Source organism: Microcebus murinus, chromosome 27 (genome assembly GCF_040939455.1).
Source record: "Microcebus murinus isolate Inina chromosome 27, M.murinus_Inina_mat1.0, whole genome shotgun sequence".
NCBI lineage: Eukaryota > Metazoa > Chordata > Mammalia > Primates > Cheirogaleidae > Microcebus > Microcebus murinus.
The window spans coordinates 3,344,208-3,365,898 of record NC_134130.1 but is presented as its reverse complement, the minus strand read 5'-3'; the positions used below and the strand labels follow the sequence as shown (position 1 = coordinate 3,365,898).

Sequence of the window (21,691 nt, the reverse complement as noted above, 5' to 3'; positions counted from 1 at the left end):
TTAGCCAGGCATAGTGGTGTGCACCTGTAGTCCCAGCTATTCTGGAGGCTGAGGCAGGAGGATCGCTTGAGCCCAGGAGTTTGAGGTTGCAGTGAGCTGTGATGACACCACTGCACTCCAGCTGGGGTGACACAGAGAGATTCTGTCTCAAAAAATAAAATAAAATAAAATAAAATAAAATAAAAATTTTGTCCTAAATAAAAAGAAAGAAAAAGAATTGAAAGTGGGATCCCCTAAAAGCAGCACTCCATTTTCAGCCTCCAGTGGAAGCCAAAGCAAAGAAAACAAGGCTTTCAGAAATGGGAGGTGGATGTTAGCAATATTGCCAACCCCCCCAACACACACACACACACACACACACACACACACACACACACACACACACACCAGTCTTAGTCACGAACAATAAAAAGTACAAAGAACACAGACTCCAGATGGCAGATTAAACCATTATTAGATTTCAAACGAAAACTCCTACTGTAATATCTCTAACGTGATCCACGAAAATAAAGATGAATCACAGCCCAACCTGAAGAAAGGTCCAATTGCCTCACATCACAGCAAGTCACACCCCTGTTTTTTTGGCATCCTCAGCCCAGAAATAGAAACAAGAGCCCAGCGGAACACCCTAGAAGCCTCACCCAAGAAGTGAGCAGGGTTTCAGTTAGCCCATGTCATGGGTGCTTCTAGACATTAGCAGGAGTAAAAGAAAAAAGAAACAAGAGTCCAAAGGCAGGTGGGTCCCCGGGTCTGGCTCAGCTGCTGCCGGGTCCTCACTCTTCCAAGCCGGTATCACGAAACCACATGTGGGGAGGAGACGGAAAGTGCCTTTGGGAAAACTGGTTCCAGCTGTCTCAGCAGGCAAAGCAGCTGGGATAAGCGAACATGTTGGGGGGCATTTCTGGAGATTTCTCATTCCGGGGAGATGCATTTTGCCAGGGGAAATTTGTCCTTGTGGGGCTGTAGATCCTGGGCTGAGTCTAAATTCATCTGCTCTCTATGCAACATTTACAGAAGCTGATCCAACTCGGTCACCCAGCCCCCAAGAAGCTACAAGCAATTATAAAATGCAGAAACTACAGGCCACATTTGGGGGCCGTCCCCCGAAACAAGTTATTTTCTTATTTTGAAAACTCCATCAACTAGAGATTGAGACAACTCATTCAAATAAAAAGTTAATTTAAAAAAAAAAAATTCTAACAACTAGTGATGAAAACTCACTCAACTGGAGAGGCAGTGTAGCATAATCAAAAGGTGCATGTTTCATTTATTTATTTATTTATTTTGAGACATAGTCTCACTTTGTCGCCCAGGCTAGAATGAGTCCTGTGGCATCAGTCTAGCTCATAGCAACCTCAAACTCCTGGGCTCAAGCAATCCTTCTGCCTCAGCCTCCTGAGTAGCTGGGACTACAGGCATGCGCCACCATGCCCGGCTAATTTTTTCTATATATATTAGTTGGCCAATTAATTTCTTTCTATTTATAGTAGAGATGGGGTCTCACTCTTGCTCAGGCTGGTTTCGAACTCCTGACCTCGAGCAATCCACCCACCTCGGCCTCCCAGAGTGCTAGGATTACAGGGGTGAGCCACCGCGCCCGGCCAGGCACATGTTTTAAAATCAAAACAGACCATGAACTAAATTCTAGTTCTACCTCCACTCCTCACTCCATTAACTGCATGACCTTGGGCAAGTCACTTAATCTCCATTGGAACTCCATTTCATCTGTCGTGAAATACGCTATAAAACAAGGATAATTCCCGGGGTGGCTGTGAAGATTAAGTGAGATAATTTAGATAAAGTAATTGAAAGATAGTAGGCACTCCATAGCAGCTTTCATAATAATGAGGATAAAAAATAACAGGTCAAAAAAATCATCAGAAACTCTTCAGGAACCTATGAAAACAAGAAATGTTATGTTGCCAAAACCTGTGAGAGCAGCCAAAGCTGCACTCAAGGGTGGATTCATGGCTTTAAATGGTTTCATTGTATTAAAAGAATGGAATTTGATTCTTCATTCATTCATTCCCCAATTTATTCTAAAAAGGATTTAGATGTCCGGAAAGTCACCCAAACATTTCACACTAGGGAGAAAAAAAAGGCAAAAGCATGACTCAGAATAATCTTAAAATGAAAAGAATTAAGATTATAACAGTAACTACTAATTGCAAAAAATGTTTAATTGATATGTAAATCCAAGATATTTTTATGAAAATATAAGCACAACTAGTAAATCTAAATAGGGTTAAAAAGAGAATATATATACCTCTGAGAAACTAAGAAAAAAAAATAAAAGTAAAGTAAAAAAAAAAAGAGACTATATAAACAAGATTATAGCAAGCATAATAGCATGCTGTTAAATCTGAAAATCTCAATGAAATGATCACTAAGAAAATACAAATCACAAAAGCTGACTCAAAAATATCTTACCAGAGATTAAAATAATTCTTAGGCTGAATTCTCTAACAACTCAGAATGACATTTTTAAAAAGTTATCAAAGAATTACTTCCTCAAAAGGTTAGAGCACCACAAAATTTTCCAACAAATACTCAGTTACCTACCAATTCGTTTTATGTGGCTAGAACATGATAAATAATCAAACCTGATGAAGATACTGCAAAATAGAACAAACCAAAATACAGCACAATTTCACTCATGAACGAAGATGGCAAAAATCCAAACACAATAAACCCAGCAAATCAAATTCAACATTATGCTAAAAGAATAATTCATGAAAACCAAATAAAGCATACTATAGAAACCAGGTATGATTATTATATTAGGAAATCTATCAAACATGTTAGTAATACTATTGTTAAATATTTAATATAAGTGTAGAGGTCCTAGTCAACAGAATAAAATTTTAAACAGAAATAAAAGGTATGACTTTTAGACATCATTTTTTTAAATGACAATAATTTGTAGAGGATTAAATTGCAAGGCTGGGCATGGTGGTTCACGCCAGTAATCCTAGCACTCTGGAAGGCCAAGGCGGGAGGATCACTCAAAGCCAGGAGTTCGAGACCAGCCTGGGCAATAGAGCAAGACTCCCATCATGGTCTCAAAAAAAAAATTTTTTTTGAACAAATGGGAAAGGGAATCACATGTCTGCATGAAAAGGAAACATACTATGGTATTGATTTCTCAAATTAATTTGCGGATTTTAAATTGTTAATTAAATTTTTAATTTGGAGATTGAGTTCAACCAGAAAAATAAACACTTCAGAAAAGTGTGATAGGAATAAAAACTAGATCTGCCACTTAATAAAACATGTTCTAGCCAGGCATGTGCCTGTAGTCCCCAGCTATTAGGAGGCTGAAGCACGGCAAGGATAGAGACAAGTAGCCTGGCAACAGAAAGAGACCCTATCTCTAAAAAAAAAAAAAAAAAAAAAAAAAAAAGTTTTGAATTTATAATAATTAAATTTGTATGGTACTGGGATAAGACTAAGACACAGAGGAATGAACTAGAACTGATATCCCAGAAGCAGATCATGGTTTTTGGTCGAATTTAATACTTGATGAAGAAAACATCAAGAATCACTACAGGAGGAATTGATTATTCAATAATTGGAATTCAAGAAATTAAATCATTACTCAGAAAAATCATTTCACACCCTGAGTCACACCCTACAGAATCCTCACGTCCAGCTGAGCTCTAAATCCTGGCTAAAAGTGTTTTATGAACCTCACTGTGTTTCCCACCTTGGGGTTCTGCGGCAGATGGCAAAAGAAGGCCACAAATGTTTCCCTTCCCATCAACAGGTAGAGAGTCTAAATCCTCCCTCTCCCTTCAAGCTCGCCTCAGCCATGTAACTTGCTTTCGCCAATGGGACTTTAGCACACAGGATGCCAAAAGAAACACAAAAGGCATCTGTGCTCTGGAAATGGATCTCTAGCCGCTCTTGGAACCTCGAGACCCTCACGTAATCTAAGCTCCAACCGGCCAACTGCAGGATGAACAGCCACAGGGAGGAAAACCGGGGTATCCCAGCTGACACCAACCGCCAGCCCACCCGTCACCTGATCCCAGACACGGGAAAGAGCAGAGGCTGTGGCCGTAGTCCGCCGGTGGGTCTAGACCGGAAAACTCGCCCAGCGAACCCACCGAATCGTGAGCTAAAATAAACGATAGCTGCGGAAAGCCGTTATGTTTCGGGGCGGTTTGTTACGCGGCGCAAGCTAGCTGACGCAAGTTCCACGAGAAAGCCCTACATCGTCCCAAGAAAGCCCCGTGGCGTAAGTGACTCGGAATAGGTTCCTGTTAGTCTCATGAGCTGGCTGAGACACTCAGTGTTGAGCCAGGGAGACAAATGCAAGCTGAGTGTCCCTCCCACGCTCCCTCCCCAACCTGAGCCCACTTCCCCTGGACCACATGCATTTCTCCTCTGCTTACGCTGAACACATTCCTCATTCTTGGTCACCCATGGACATGACACTCAGCCCCAATCAACGCATCTCTTCCTTCCTGCTCCTTGTTCTCACTTGGATGTATCTATAATAGCCTCTTTGTTCCCAAGCCACTCCTCTCTCTACGGCCAGGGACTCTCAAGAAGGTACAGAGATTGAAACACAAATTCAAGACTGTTATGTTCTATTTGGGTGGTGGAACAGGATTTTTATTTCTATCAGAGGAGGAGACGCACGGGTTAAAAGTTGAGAAAAAGCCTTTGAGGCCGATTCCCTTCCTCATTAGAGAGGAGGGGACGGACATTCAGAAAAGCCAGACAACCTGTCCAAGGTCTCACGACAGACTCAGGACTCAAACACAGGTCTGTCTGACTGCGGCCCCAGTACAACTTCCTGCAAGAACAGAAATGTCCTGCGTCTGCCTTGTCTAAATCCAGTGAGTATGGCCGAGGAACAGATGTCTAACTGTATTTCATTTTACTTCATTTCAACTTAAATTGCCACATGTGGCTGGGGGGGGGGGGCTACCTTATTGGACGGCGGAACTCTAGAATTTCACCGGATTGGTTCTGTACCACCCTTGGAGGCGGAGCCCTCCATGTCCACATCCTTCCTGGATCCCACCCTCCCACCGGGGACAATTGGCATCTGAAAGACTCGAGACCTTAAGGGGCAAATAAATAGCATGAGGGAACTGTGGCTGTGATCAAACCTAGGAAAACTATATATATATATATATATATATATATATATATATATATATATATATATATATATACATAAAATATATTTTAAGAGACAGGGTCTTGCTCTGTGGCCCAGGCTGGAGTGCAGTGGCATGATCATAGCTCACTGCAGCCTTGAACTCCTGGGCTCAAGCCATCCTCCTTTTTATCTTGCCCTTGTAAAATTCCTTTGCAAGTAACCCTCACCCCTCCCTCTCTTAGAACAATAATTTTCTTCGCAAAAACTGGCCTTCGCAAAGAACACAACGTTTCATTACCAAGTTCCAGCCTGTACCTCGTGCGTCCGAAACTAAAAATCGGTGGGGGGCGGGGTAGGTTAGTGAGGACCATTTCACCGCAGAATACCATTGTCAGATATCAAAAAGGAATAAAGCCGGGCGTGGTGGTGTAGCCCCTGTAGTCCCAGCTACTCAGGAGGCTGAGGCGGGAGGATCACTTGAGCCCAGGAGTTGGAGACCAGCATGGGAAACACAGTGAGACCTTGTCTCAAAAAGAAAGAAAGAAAGAAAGAAAGAAAGAAAGAAAGAAAGAAAGAAAGAAAGAAAGAAAGGAAGGAAGGAAGGAAGGAAGGAAGGAAGGAAGGAAGGAAGGAAGGAAGGAAGGAAGGAAGGAAGGAAGGAAGGAAGGAAGGGAGGGAAAAGAAAGAAAAGAAAAAAGAAAAGAAAAAGAAAAAGACAGCATCAAAGAACACACCACCCAGAGCTGTGCTGGAAAGAACAGTAGCTGGCGTGATCACCTTTGAAAATGGCTTATTACAAACAGTGCTGAGTAAGAGTGACACACGTAAAATAAAGTCCATCAAAGGGATAGAACCTGAGTCCCGAGTCCAGAGGTCAGAGTGGCAAGAACTGTGCCATGAGCATACGGGCAGCTGCGTCCACACGAGGGGGACGGGCTACGGGGCAAAGAGCCCAGCTCTTCAGCAGGGAAAAATGTAAGGGGTGAAAAGGATAGAGGGGTTCCTGTAGATTTCCTCACCCTCACACACATACTCCTCAGTTGCGACAACCAAAAACACCCCCACACATTGCCAAATGTGCCCTGGGAGACAACGTCACCGTCAGTCGAGAACCACCGCTATAGATCCAAGCAGGCATATCCACTTTTTTTTTTTTTTTCCCAAATGAGCAAGACCAAATATTTGTCCAGAGACTCACACTTGAGAGACAGAGCTACACAGAAAGAAGGAGATGTAGACTACAGAGGACAGGACAGCGGCCACTTTTGGGGGAAGGAGGTCATGACTAGCATATGGCCCCCTGGAATAGTGCCGGGTGGTGGTGGTGGGGGGTTGGTAGCTGGCAAAATGGTTGCTACCATTTCTTAACCAGGGTTTGCAGTTACAAGGGTATTCACCCCAGAGGAACTCGCTGGGCTACCGGGTTTTCCGAATCTGTGCTTTTCTTTCATTAAAAAAAAAATTTTTTTTTTAAATAAAACCAAAAGCCAAAAAAAAACAAAGAAAGAAAAAGAAAGTGTGACTCAATAATGTAGCATTACCAAATGACCCAGCAATTCCACTCCTAGATATATCCCTTGTAGAATTGAAGATTGGTGTTTAAACAAAAGCTTATACGTAACATTTTTGTAGCGGCACTTGTCACCACAGCTGAAAGGCAGGAACAACCCAGATGTATAGCAACTGGTAAACAGACGAACAAAACGTGACACAGCCACATGGTGGGATATTATCCAGCGGTACAAAGGGCCGAGGCTCTGACACAGGCTGCAACGTGGAGGGACCTTGAGGACATCGTGCTCAGAGAGAGACGCCAGACACAGAAGGACACGCGGTGTGTGACTCCGTGTATGCAAAATGTCCAGAACAGGCAGAGCCACGGAGACACAAAGTGGCTTTGTGGGGGCACCGGGGGGGTGGGAGAGGGGATGGGGACAGTTGCTAATGAGCAGTCTCTTTTTTGGGGTGATGGAATGTTCTAGAACTAGATAGTAGGGACGATTGCACGGCATTGTGAATGCATTACATGTCACCAATGGTAAATCATATGTGTATCTTACTGTGATAAAAAAAATTAAGAAAAAGAAATCTTGACCAGTTCAGATCAAACCTGTCTTGCTTCGCGCATGTCCTGCTCTGAGAGCCGATGACGTCTTTGCAAACCTGAAAGCCTTTAGCTGCCTCCCCGCCAATCGGGCGGCCTGGCACGAGAGCCCCGTTGGCCAGCTGACAGGCCTTACAGGTGGTCAGTAAACAACGCAGGCGCCGTGTCAACACGGTCGGTGCCAGCACGTCAAGCCCTGTGCCCTTATCAGATCTTCAAAGGAGCGTGTTTCCCTTCCATAGGCGAGCGCTTGGAAACATCTGGCATTAAAGCCGACCAGCCGGCCTTTCTTTCTGGGCTGCAGCCGATGAGCCCTAGGGGTCATTAAAGACTCAAGGCCCCTCCTTGCAGGGGACAAAACGAGAGGCCAAGAAACGTCTAGGATAAAGAAGCCAAAGGAAGCCCCGACCCAAAACCCTCCACGGATTGGACACCTGTGGGGTTTATTGACCAGGTACCCTCCTCAATGCCAATGGGATGATCGTGCTACACCCAGCGTGTCGGGAGATCTGTGTCCTCTTTTCTTTTCTTTTCTTTTTTTTTTTTTTTTTTTGTTGCCTTGGCTGGAGTGCAGTGGCATCGTCATAGCTCACTGCAGCCTTGAACTCCCAGACCCCAGCGATCCTCCTGCCTCAGCCTCCCGAGTAGCTGGGACTACAGGAGCGTGCTAGCATGGCCGGCTAAGTTTTAAAATTTTTATTTTGTAGAGACAGGGGTCTTGCTGTGTTGCTCAGGCTGGGCTCGAACTCCTGACCCCAAGCAATCACTCTTACCTCGGCCTCCCAGAGTGCTGGGATTCCAGCTATGAGCCACCACCGCTTCTGGCCCGTTTCCTACTCTTTCTTTTTTTTATTTTCATTGACTCCCATGGCTTCTAACCAAGGTTCCCCCTCCTTACCTCCCTTTACTGCAACAGGGAAGGTTCTACCAGGCACAGGTGCGTGGAGAAGGAAAGGCCAACGAGGGCACCTGGGGCTTCCAGGCCTGACGTGAGCTGAGGTTCCCCGGGGACCTCCCGGGGGCATTTCAGGTGTTCAGTCACAGAGAACAGATCTTGATTCTGACAATGGGTCTGGTGACGTGGGAAATAACTGGTCAATGAATTTCGTCAGGTTAAGAGGGAGAAAAGGAAAAAAACTTGTCGGACCAGTTACCTCCAGTAACCAAAGGCCAGCGGGGGAGCCCAGGTCCCAGTATCATGTCTTTTCTCAATCTGTCCATCTTCTTCCCAGAGGGATCAGGCACAATCTATTTCTCTGGGCAAAAAGGTAGTGTTCAGTTGCTAAGTGCCTGGGGACTACAGGTGCCTTAACACCATAGCTGGCTATTTAAAAAAAATTTTTTTTGTAGAGACGGGGTCTTGCTATGTTGCCCAGTCTGGTCTCGAACTCCTGGCCTCAAGCGATCCTCCCGCCTCAGCCTCCCCAAATGCTGGGATTACGGGCGTGAGCCACTGTGCCAAGCCACCATCGGCATTTATAAAAGGAGAGAGATTGTCCCAGGTTGGAGCAGCTGAGACGGTGGAATGGCCCCCAGCGTGCTCCAGGAAGCCAGGCAGTGGCGAGAACCCTTAAGTCTCCATCTTCGCCTCTAAAACTTTGGACGGCACCGTCTGCAGAGTGTGACCAGGCAGCCAGCTGGGCTACCTTTCTCCAGTGACTTCTTATGCCCACCAGAGCACTTCTGCGTTCCTGGCTTATATATATCAACTTGGACTTATTTCTGTGACTTTCTCCCTGACTCAGCAAGGACTTTGGGGTCAGATGCCTGTCTCAGCGTGGCTGTCCACACAATATTGATGGAAACACGGCCCCAGCGTCAACTTCGTGAGGGCAGTGGGAACACACAGAGCTTCCCTTCGAGGCATGAAGCAGCCTCTTCTCTCTCCTCCACAAAACACCTCTGCACGGTGCCCTTCCACCCACCTGGAATACCATTCCGTCTTTCTTGGCACCATCTGCCACCCAAACCAAAGGCGCGTCTCAGCCGCTCCAACCTGGGACAATCTCTCTCCTTTTATAAATGCCGATGGTGGCTTGGCACAGTGGCTCACGCCCGTAATCCCGGCACTTGGGGAGGCTGAGGCGGGAGGATCGCTTGAGGCCAGGAGTTCGAGACCAGACTGGGCAACATAGCAAGACCCCGTCTCTACAAAAAATTTAAAAAATAGCCAGGTATGGTGTTATGTATGGCACCTGTAGTCCCCAGGTACTTGGGAGGCTGAGGCAGGAGGATCACTTGAGCCCAGGAGTTCGAGGCTGCAGTGAGCTATGATAACCTCATTGCACTCCAGCCTGGGCAAAAGAGTGAGTCCTTGTCTCAAAAAAAAAAAAAAAAAAAAAAAAAATGCCAGTAACAACTTATCATCAACCCTGGAGAGAGAACAAGGGAATCTCAGAATCTCAGAAACATTCTCTCCAGAACACTTGCTCTTTCCTGCTCTACAAAATCCAATCATCTCCAAAATTCCATTCATTCATTCATTAAATTAATTTTTAATGATTGGAACTGAAAAATTCCAATCATCTCCGTGAAAAAGAAATTAAGCAATGACTATGGGATCTTTTCAGTACAGTGCTTTCTTTCCCCTCTCCTAGATTTTAGGTTTAAAGATCTCGGGCAAAACAAAAAGGAATAAAGATGAATGAAAACCTCAAATGAGCGGCCCACCGTGTTGCGTTACTGGGTCTATCCTATGTTGTTCCTTTTTCCCTTTTCATTCAATGCTCATGCGCACACATTAGATGTTCCTATTTTTTTTTTTTTCTGAGTGGACCACAGTGACATAGTCACGAAGGAATTCATCAATATTCCGTGTTATCTAGAGAACATCGCGATTCCCAGGTGTTCCGGCTCCAAACATGTCTAGAACCACCAGTCCGATGACTCACTTTAAGAGGAAGGGGGGGGTGGAGATGGGGGGTGTAGGGGACCTGCCTTGCCTTGTGACATTTCCTGCACGCCCCAGCCCGAGCGAGAGCCCCGCATTTGCAGACCCCTCCCTTGGTGCCGGTGCCGGGCAGGGGACTGTGTCGCCCTGATGCTGGGGGCACTCCCAGCTTCCCCTGGAAACAGCCTCTGTCCCCAAATGTCTCCCGCTATTTTCACAAGGTGATGAGCCAAGATCAGAGTTCGGCACATTTTTTTTTTTTTCCTGTAAAGAGCCAAACAGTAAATATTGTAGGCTTTGTGGACCACGCCGTTTCTGTCATAATGACTTAACTCTCTCCTTGTAGCACAAAAGCGGCCACCGATGATACGTAAGTGAACAAGCGTAGTATGTTCCAATAAAACTTTATTGATCGGCCGGGCGCGGTGGCTCACGCCTGTAATCCTAGCACTCTGGGAGGCCGAGGCGGGCGGATTGCTCAAGGTCAGGAGTTCAAAACCAGCCTGAACAGGAGCGAGACCCCGTCTCTACTATAAATAGAAAGAAATTAATTGGCCAACTAATATATATAGAAAAAATTAGCTGGGCATGGTGGCGCATGCCTGTAGTCCCAGCTACTCAGGAGGCTGAGGCAGGAGGATTGCTTGAGCCCAGGAGTCTGAGGTTGCTGTGAGCTAGGCTGACGCCACGGCACTCACTCTAGCCTGGGCAACAAAGCAAGACTCTGTCTCAAAAACAAACAAACAAACAAACAAAAAAACTTTATTGACAGACACAAATGTGACTTTCATACAACTTTCAACTTTTATGAAATATTGAACTCTTTTCCCCCTCCTAATATTTCAAAAGTATTTAAAAAAAAACATTCTTAGGCCAGGTGCAGTAGCTCACACCTGTAACTCCAGCACTCTGGGAGGCCAAGGCGGGAGGATCGCTTGTACTCAGGAGTTCGAGACCAGCCTGAGCAAAAGTGAGACCTGGTCGCTACAAAAAATACAAAAATTGGCCAGGTGTGGAAGAGGCAGCTGAGTCCAGACGGAATGGAAGAGGGATCAGAGGACAGAGAAGGCAGCGGGAATGTTGGCAGGAGCAAATTCTAGGGGATGTGTCTTCTAATTTCTTTTTCTGTTTGTTTTTTGTTTTCTTCACCCTCTCAACCCAGCTTTTCCCAACTCCAGAAAGAACTATGAAGATTCTCTCTTTCCTTCCCTCCCTCCCTTCTTTCTCTCTCTTTTCTTTCTTTCTTTCTTTCCTTCCTTCCTTCCTTCCTTCCTTCCTTCCTTCCTTCCTTCCTTCCTTCCTTCCTTCCTTCCTTCCTTCCTTCCCCTTCCTTCCTTCCTTCCTTCCTTCCTTCCTTCCTTCCTTCCTTCCTTCCTCCCTCCCTCCCTCCTTCCTTCCTCCCTCCCTCCTTCCTTCCTCCCTCCCTCCTTCCCTCTCCTTGGAGGCACGTGAACTCTGGCTGACAGGCACCAGCCTTTGCTACAAAGGCAATCCTGATGATTAAAATATCAAGGCAAAACTTTAAAAACAAAAGAAGAAAAAGAAGCAGAGAGTTTCCACAAGCGTCTGAAAACTCTGCTGAGCATCAAGCCCTCCAAGAGCACGCATTTAAATGCATGCTTTTAAAAATTTGGCATTTAACGTGGTCAATAGAGCACCACGCAGCCAGAGGGCTTGACGCGGGGCTGTGATCTCAGAGCCGGGGAGGAGGGATCTGCTGCCTTCGCCCCCCCCTCCACCCTCACTTCGGTGCCAAAGTCCACATGTGACATGGCCACCGGTTTACCCCAGCACCCGGCAAGTCCCGGCCTCGCCCACCCCTCTGACCGGCAACAAGCAGCTGGGGTGACCTCCCAGGAAGAAAATGCCCCTGGGTTTGGCTAGAGCAGCTGGCCGGGCAAGCCTTGTGGTTGCTCAAAATGCCCAGAAGTAGGAGCTTCCAGAACATCCTCGGCTGTAGTGTCAGGTGACGCAGGTGGCCTTCCCTCTGAGCCTGTAAGGGCTGGCACTCACTCCCAGCGGCAGGTCACGAGATCTGCCTGCCTCAAAACCAAAGTCAGAAATGGGGCAGGTCATCGCCCGGCAGCTGGTCTGCCCAGAAAGGGTGGGCCCGTGGCGTTTGCTTACCGGAAGCTTCCGGGGCTCTCACGGAGTGCCAGGTGCTGAGCTAAGTACACCCCTTGCACCTTCTCATTTAACCCCTAAACCACAACCCTAAGAAGCAGGTTCCATTGCAAGCCCCATTTTCCAGATGGGGAAACTGAGGCTTGAATCCGGCTCGTGACCAGCGAATGGCAAAACGGTACTCGAAGGCAGTTCCGCAAGACTCCGACCGCTTCTCATAACTACCCAGCAGTGGTTCCAAGGAGGCTGAGCCCCGGGAACTTAATGATACCCCGATTTTTTTTTTGAGACAGAGTCTCGCTTTGTTGCCCAGGCTAGAGTGAGTGCCATGGCATCAGCCTAGCTCACAGCAACCTCAAACTCCTGGGCTCAAGCAATCCTCCTGCCTCAGCCTCCCAAGTAGCTGGGACTACAGGCATGCACCACCCTGCCCGGCTAATTTTTTTTGTATATATATTTTTAGTTGGCCAATTAATTTCTTTCTATTTATAGTAGAGACGGGGTCTTGCTCTTGCTCAGGCTGGTTTCGAACTCCTGACCTCGAGCAATCCGCCCGCCTCGGCCTCCCAGAGAGCTAGGATTACAGGCGTGAGCCACCGCGCCCGGCCTGATACCCCGATTTTAAAGGGGGAGATGTTCTCTGACTTTGAAGACTGGTTTAGGGCCTCATCGTGGGCTTCCATCCTCGGAGATCGGCCCCCGTGTGACTAACTGCCCACTTCTCCGTAGTGTGAGGATCCCGTATTCGATGTCTGCATCTGCCGCCAGGCGGGTCACTGTGGGGAGCCTGAGGCTGGTCTCACCTATGCCCCCAGTCCTCCAGAGCCTGGTACACAGTAGGCTGTCAATAAACGTGTCACCTAGACCCCGTCTCCACTCTCCACCCCAAATCCATAAACAGGATGATGCATTTGATGATGACGGAAAGAGCTCCGGCCATCAGCACCCACCGCAGTGGGTTTTTTTTTTTCTTTCTATTCTTTTAACCACTGGAAAGCTTCCTTCTCTCTCTCTCTCTCTCTCTCTCTGTCTCTCTGCCAAAAAACCATTATTATTCGGGGGCCAGACAGAAGAAGGGGTGCACACTGCAGACGACGTTTAAACGAGATAGAGGACAATCGGGCATCCTCATTCCAAAGGTTGACCCATCCTCAGATGCTTCCAGAAACTGGCAACTGCCTGAGAGAAAAAGGATGGTGACTACAGTCGCCAGAGGTGGTGTTCCAGAAGTTTCTGCGGGAAGAGAAACACGGATGGGTAGTTTTCACCGAGCTGTTTCTGTCGCCTAAGACCAGGGGGGTCGCCTCTAAAGGCTCAGTCTGTTTTGTGCCCGGAAACCCCCGCTGGGCGCCCCCTGAGCCCCCCAGAGCCGCGGCAGCAGATGTCAACGTGGGCATCCGAAAGCCGGGGCCGTCCACCCGCCTCCGCGACGGTGTGGTGCACGGTCGCTCACGCGGGGAAGCAGCCCAGGGGTCTCCGGACGGATGAGTGGACGGGCAGAACGCGGCCCGTCCCTACGGCGGAATACGATTCAGCCTTAAGAAGGAAAGAATTTCTGACACAGCCTACCGCGTGGATGGCCCTTGAGGACATCGTGCTCTCTGAAATAAGCATGCCAGTTACAGAAGGGCACAGCCTGCGTGACCCCACTCACGTGAGGTCCCTGGAGGAGTCAGAGCTGCAGGGACAGGAAGTAGGGTGGCAGGTGCCGGGGGGCTGGGGAGGGGGCTGGGAGTGAGCGTCTCATGGGGACAGACAGACAGTCTCAGTTTGGGAAGACCAGGACGTTCTGGAGACGGAGGGCGGGCGGGGGGGGGGGTGGCCCAACCACGCGAGTGCACTTAAAAAAAAAACAGTTAAGACGGCAAATTCTATGTTACGTGTGTTCCGCCACAGTGAAAGAAATCGAGGAGGAAAAATAAAGCCAGGGCTGAGCTTTCGGCAGACAGGGGCTGGCAGTTCACAAAACGATCACGTCTTGACGTCGTTACCAGGACACGGCGGGACACCAGGGGCCCCCACCACGCACGGGTGGCTGAGACGGAGATGCCAGGTGCCAGGATCCCCAGTCGCCCTGGGGGGTGCCGGGCACGGCAACATGAGTGGCAGCGCCTGCCCCGGGTGACAAAGCTCCCAGTGCCAGCACAGCAAGCCCAGTTCCCAACAGCAAAAGATTTTGTTTTGTTTTGTTTTTTCCTTTTAAATCCACTCAAAACGTCAGGGGACAGGAGCCTCGGCCGCAGATAAAGCCCTTCTGGATAGTTTGACCAAAACAGAGAGGGAAATAACTCCGCAGGGAAATGTCTTAAATTATATCTCAAGACGGGTGACCCTGGAGCATTTACAAACAAGCGCCTACATTTGAAGGACTCAGCCCTGGCGTCCCCAGCTAGAAGTAGCTCCTCTGTTTCTAAGCAAAGGGGACACTCCTCCCACCCCACCCCCACCCCCGAAAAACGTGCTTTGTGTGTGCGTGTGCGTGTCGCGTAGACTTAGCACAAAGCCCAGCTCTGTCTTTTATTAGCTGTGTGACCTTGGACAAGTTAAGTAACCTCTCTGGTCATAGTTGCGCTTCTCTTTGTCCCTGACCCACAAGGTTCTCAAGGTTTTTCCTCGCTCTAGTAATAACTGCCCCTTCCCTTATGTCTCTTCACTAGCCCAGTGCCCCCATTCCTCGACTCTCTCACCTCCCATTCCTTGCCATCCAAGCATCCAACCAAGCTCCATGGTTGCTCGGGGACTGCCTTGGAGCCTCCTCCCCAGGCGTCTGAGGGATTCCTCACAGACAATTCCAAGGTTTCTATTCAGGTCTCACTCATTCTACGTGGCTTCCCCATAGCTTTGGGCTTAGGTGAAAATATCCTCCTTTCTGCCCTCCCATATCTTTTGTGATACAACCCTTAAGCCACCCACTTACTTTCTACCGCCTCGATTTCACGTTCATTAAGCATTCCCAGGGAAATGTGTGAAAGAGGTCCATGAAACGATAAACAAGCAATGAGTATGTGTGCAGAATCGCCTTCTTGGATGTCAAAACATTATAAAACGATGGTGATCGGAACAGTTACTGGCCCTAGCGCAAGGAAAGGCAGATACCCAGAAACAGACCCAAAAGCAATGGCGAAGGGATAGGTTCCTGCAATGAATGGCATTGAGGTCCCAACTAGTTATTGGAGAGAGAATTGGCACCTCTATTGAATCACGCACACCAATAGATCTCGTGTTGAAGACGAAAGTATTTAAGAAACTATTAACATAATAACTAAAATTAGAAAACTGGGGGAAACTTTTTTCTCTTATGGATAGAAAGAAACCTTCTAAGCATAAAGTACATCTGACACGCAAAAATCAAGCTCTGAACCCCATCAACGTTTTCAGCTTCTCTGGCAAAACACATCCCGGGGCATTTTCAACCTCCAAACAAACAAACAAACAAACAAACAACAAATGCAATTGGCAAAGGTTTCATTGGCCTCCATGGATGAAAACCGCAGGCGGGTGACTTTTTCCAAACTCATTGACGCACTAAAAGATATACGAGCAAAGGCTATGGACAGGAAGATAAAACCCAAATGGTAAACAAACATGTTTTAAAAGGTTCAACCCTGACAGCAATCAAAGAAATGCAAATAGAACCAATGACGTCACGGCAGCTCCTTCCTGCCCCCCCCCCCCACGGTAAATTATGAAAGACTTTTCAAACGACACTCAAAGCTGGCCAAGGTGTTCCCTTCTCCTCCAATGCTAAGAGGAGTGTCCGTTGGTACAACATTTCCGGAAAGCCATTTGGCAATCTATATCAAAAGCCTCTGACCCAGAAATTTCACTTCTGGAAAGCAGGCCTAAAGAAACAAACGCTAGCGAGAGCTTTGACTCCAAAATGTTCATCCGTCTCTCTGTGAACACTGAAAAGAAATCTCGATGCCCAGTAACAGGAAAAGTTAAAGAAATTAAGGCACAACAGATCTAGCAAATACCCACTAGAAGGAAGTACCCCCAATAAATTCAGCGGTGTGCATTGTGCAATAAGACAGGCCTTTTGTTTCTTCTTCTTTTTTTTTTTTTTACGCATTTCTTTTTCCAAATCTGTATTAGGAGCAATTTGACTTCTATACTCAGATAAGAAATAAACTTGTGTTTTGTTTTTTTTTTGTTTTTTTTTTTTAAACCAACTCCATACTCTTCTCCCAAGCAGGAAAAACATTCACTGTCTGGCACAGGAGGTGGTGAAGTGGGCAAAATCTGGCCCACCACTTGTTTTTGTAAATAAAGTTTTATTGAAACACAGCCACATGCACATCTGTGGCTGCATGCCCGCTGCAACGGCAGAGCTGAGTAGCAATGACAGAGACCGTTTGGCCTGCAAAAAGTCTAAAGTATTTGGTACCTGAGCCTTTACAGAAAAAGTATGCCGCCGCCTGGGCCGCAAGAGAATGCCACAAGTTTCTGTCCCCAAGCCCCTCCTGGACGGCCAAGCCGTTAGAACGAGGCATGAGAAACTGCTTAGAGAACCCCGTGCCCCCGGCGTACCTTTCTGGCAATGACTGTGAGTCCAGCACCGTTCCACGAACTGCCCGTTGATGACGGTGGCGGGGCAGTTGGTCTTGCCCTTGGCGGTCCCCGGGCAGATGTCCCCACACTCTTCGTTGTCATCTTTGTTCAGCACGATGTAATTATCCTCCACCGAGTCCAGGATACGGGACCAGTCGATGGTGGCCAGGTAGCAGAGCTCGTTGTTTTTCTCGATGCGCACGGACCCCCGGGTGATGTTCATGAGGCTGTACAGCCCGAGCTCCTTCAGGTGGACCATCTCGAAGATGACCAGCGCGTAGTTGAAGAAGAGGCGGGAGCCCCGGATGACCGTGAGGTTGGGGAACAGGCCCCTGAGGCTCTCCAACCCGTAGACCCGGAAGAGCAGCAAGTAATCGGTGATCATGATGAGTTTGGGGAAACTGAGGTCTCGGAAATCCTCGGGCCTCGTCTTGAACATCAAGAGTATCTGCAGGTGGCCCTCGATGACCGAGCAGTTCTCCAGCTCGTGCAGCCTGGTGAGGTTGTTCCGGATGTCCATGCCGGGGCACACTAGAGGGGGGAAGACGTGCAGAGCGGGACAAGTGAGTAGAAGGAAAAGGTGCACCCACGGGTGCATGAGAAGAGCCCAGGGCAGAGCCAAGTGCACGGGCATGCGCCCCCGGCCCTGCATGTCCACCCTGCACCCGGCCCCGCCAATTCTGCGGCCCGCCCTACGGTCGCCTGGGTTACCACTTGCAGCAGGCAAAGAAAATAATTCCTTCGGCGGCCTTCAGAAATCATCGCCTCTGATGTGAGGCAACGGAGACAATAGGATTAGGGAGGGTTGGGTAAGGAGGCAGGTGGCGGCGGGGACAGGGGAGGCGCCCCCGGTGCGCGCGTCCGTGCCCGAGAGCTTCAGGAACTGAGTTACGGGGATAAAGGTGCCTGCGCCAGAGGCGGGGCGAGGAGAGCCGATGCGCCCGCTTTGCCAACTCGCCCACCTGGTGTGGCCTCTCTTCTTCCCGGCCCCGTGTCCTGCCTGGCTGGCCGTCAAGCCCTAATTACCTTTCGCCTGGGTGCAGCAAGGGCTTCCTGGGGGGTGTGATGTCCACCGCGCAAATGCCCTGCGTGCTCGCTGTCCTGAAGGTGGGCCCTGCTGAGGCTCTGACACCCTCCATGGCTCCCCATCACCCTGTACGTCCCCCTTGTAGCCCGCAAGATTCCACCCCTCCGTCCTCTGCACCCCACTACCCAGGGCTGAGTACTGCTCCTGTGCAACTCCGGGGCTCCCCGAGGCCTTCTCCGTAACATGAGCTACCTACGAGGGGGATGCAGTGAAATTTTGCAGGGCCGGCACTTAAGCAGGGCCTGAAACACAGTAGGTGCTCCGTTCCTGTCAGCTATTTTGTTGTTGTTGTTGTTTTATTCCCCCAAACATATAACAGGCATCTCTAGGCTAGGCTAGCTTTAGGTTGGCAAAGCCCTTTGGATACCTTAGCTTCTTATTTCTAAATCCAGCCTATCGTCCTGCAAGATCCAGTTCAAACGCCACCTCCTCCAGGCAGCCTTCCCTGATTTCCTTTCCTCTGTGTACCAAGGTGGGCCTTTCCCTTCTCCTTGCGTCCCTTGTATGTGAGTTAACATTTGCCAGAATCAAACTCTTGACAGCTTCTCCCTGCCAACACACACACACACCACACAACATACATACACACACAACATACACACCAACAACACAGCCCCCGGCTCCTGGAACATGAGCCTCAGTACACAACTCCAAGACACTAAACTTTCCCCCAATATCTTGGAGGCAAACAGATTGTTCCAAAGAAGAATAGTAAATCCTCTTAAAAATCCACCCTGAGAACAACCCTGAGCGGAAAAAAAAAAAAAGAAAGGAAGCACAAATTAGAAAGAAAACAGTTGAGCAAAACAAAGTGGCAATGTCCCTGCGTCACATTCCATGCCGCAGAAGGACTAGGCTAAGTCAAGGGAAAACACACACACGTACTCACTAGGAAGTCGGGGAGAAGCCCTGGGACCCGGCTACCAGTAAGGCACCACCCCTAGCCTTGACACTTGCTGCTTGGGGTTTTGAGCCAAGCAGGGGCCCCGCAGAGGCCAAACCCAGGCTGGGAGGCAGCTTCAAGGGGACGAGGAGGCCGGGTCCAGCTGCCCCCCTACTCGTGCCACCCCTGAGGCTTCCAGGTACAGAGACCACCCCCGCCCTTCCCACAACAAGTCCGGAGCTCCAGTGGGCAAAGCCAATTGGCCAAGGACGCACGCAGGGTTGCCAGGGCCAGCAAATAAAAATGCAGGATGTCCAGCTACATTTGAATTTCAGATAAGCGACGGACACCTTTTTTTAGGATAAGTCTATCCATCCCATGCAATGTTTGGGATGCACTTATGCTTTAAAAAAATTACTCATTGTTGGCCGGGTGAGGTGGCTCACACCTGTAGTCCCAGCACTCTGAGAGGCTGAGGCGGGAGGATGGCTTAGAGGTCAGGAGTTCGAGACCAGCCTGGGCAACATAGCAAGACCCCGTCTTTACAGAAAATAGGAAAAAAAAAAAAAGTATCCTGGCGTGGTGGTGGTGCCTACATAGTCCCAGCTACTTGGGAAGCTGAGGCAGGAGGATCGCTTGAGCCCAGGGGTTCAAGGTTGCAGTGATAGCACCCCTGCACTCCAGCCTGAGTTCCATAAAGAAAGGAACGGAGCTCTGATTCGCGCTCCAACACGGATGAACCTTCAAAATGTGAAGCTCAGCGAAAAAAGCCAATGCGGACACAAAAGGCCCCGTCGTGCGTGATTCCACTGATACGAAATATCGCAGAACAGCCAAATCCTCAGAGACACAAAGTCTCTTTGGCGGCTGCCAGGGGCTGGGGGTAGCGGGCAAGGAGGAGTTATAGCTAAAGGGTACGGGCTTTCTTTGGGGGATAATGAGAATGTTCTAGAATTGACGGTGGCCACGGTTGCACAACTCTGAATGTATTAATCCAAAACCCACCTAACTGCACGCTTAACGTGGCATGAATTTTAGGCCGTGTGAATCCCCTCTCACCAACGTGGTTTTAAATTGAGAGGAAACAGCTAGAATTGTAGAAGACAATAAAGAATTGCCTTTCTTTTTAGATGTCCCATGAATCGAAGTCTTAATTCATTAAAGCCGTATGTGTCCCCCTGGGTCGAAGACAATAGAGCAATTTGCCACTGGGACAAGAAAATACCCAGAGGGTGCTAGAAACGGCGCCAGCCATAGACGCAGGGACTTCTCTGCTGGCTTTTAATACCTCTGGGCAGGAACCCGGAGGTATTAAAAGCCTATACACAGGTAGGGATGGGAAATGACGAGGAAGTAGCTCATATTTTCTGAGAACTTGCTGTGTGTTAATAAAACACTTGGCCCCAGCTCTCGTGCGCACCATCTCAGGCTAAATCCTAAAAATGGTCCCAAGAGGAGGTGCCACCTTCACGCCCATTTTTGTGATGAGCAAATCGAGGCTCCCATAGGCTGAGCGTTAAGGACACAGCAGTGCTAGGATCACAGCTCCACGCGTCACTGCCCCGCTACAGGTTTCCTCAAATATCAGTAAATATCAGTAAACATGCCTGTGTTCCTTCTGCAACACGCCTAATGGAAAAGCAACGGAATGCCACTCGCATCGGGAAGCAGTGAGATCGTTTTCACACAGCAATAACCTGGAGAAAGCTTGTCTACACAGCAAATATCCGCTGAGGACCCGATCCATTGCCAGACACTGTTCCAAGATGTTGTTGTCCCTGAACTTATAATCTGGCAACCGCCTAGTCACTACCCGAATCCACTTAAAATATAACTGATGTCATCAAAAAGAGCTTCAGGAGCTATATAAGAGAATAAAAAAAAAAAATAAGCTATTTGCCTCGGTCTGGTCCAACCAAGGAAGACTTCCTGGAAGGGGTTCCAGCAGGAATAAAACCTCAATGAACAGTGCAGGAAGAATTATCCAGTTTTGCCAACTTCATTTTAAGTTCAAGGGCAATGGCAAACTATAGCTTGTCCCCGTGGGTGACCGGGGAAGTATAGGGTTAGAAATATAATTCAATTCGATGCCCAGTAATAGGAGGGAAGATGGTGGAGGGATATATATTCACACCTACTGAGTGCAGTGTACACCCTATCTGGGGGATGGACACACTTGAAGATCTGACTCGGGTGGGGCAAAGGCAATCTATGTAACCTAAACATTTGTATCCCCGTAATACGCTGAAATAAAGAAAAAAAAAAGAGTCACACACACAAAAAAAAAAGGCAGACAGGAAAAAAAAAGAAATATAATTTAATTCGAGCCACATATGGAATTTTCAGTTTTCTTTCAAAAGGTAAAAAAGAAACAAGAGAAATGAAATGTATTTTCTTTAACCTGATCTATCCAAAAATTTCATTTCAACATGTAATCGATACTAAAAAATGATTAATGAGATTGTCTACAGGATTTTTTTTCTTTTTTCCACAAGAAGCCTTGAAGATGCAGCGTGTATTTTATCCTGGCAACCCATCTCAGATCAGAGGCTCAGCTTTCATTGGAAATTGTCCATCTGTATATGTAGATTTCATAAAAGGGATCGTTGAAAACGCAGGTTTCACTTACCCAAGTTGCTCCAAACATACTCGAGGGTTTTCCAATAACAGAATCGAGTATTGATTTTTTTTTATAATGTTCCAAGCAATTAAAGTTAAATAAAAGTGTATGTTGGCTGGGCGCAGAGGCTCACACCTGTAATCCTAGCACTTTGGGAGGCCGAGGCGGGAGGATCCCTTGAGCTCAGGAGTTCAAGACCAGCCTGAGCAAGAGTGAGACCCCGTCTCTGCTAAAAATAGAAAAATTAGCTGGGCATGGTGGCGCATGCCTGTAGTCCCAGCTACTTGGGAGGCTGAGGCAGGAGGATCACTTGAGC

At 48.1% G+C, this 21,691-nt stretch overlaps 1 protein-coding gene across 2 annotated transcripts in view; it reads right to left on the bottom strand.

Moving 5' to 3' along the window:
- Window positions 1–21,691, bottom strand: part of INSR (insulin receptor) — a 115,413-nt gene that overhangs the window by 85,152 nt on the left and 8,570 nt on the right. For both annotated transcript variants that reach the window (XM_075998132.1, XM_075998133.1), the window contains exon 2: window positions 16,765–17,316. In XM_075998132.1, coding sequence (XP_075854247.1) covers window positions 16,765–17,316 — 552 coding nt within the window. The remainder of the gene's footprint in view (window positions 1–16,764; window positions 17,317–21,691) is intronic.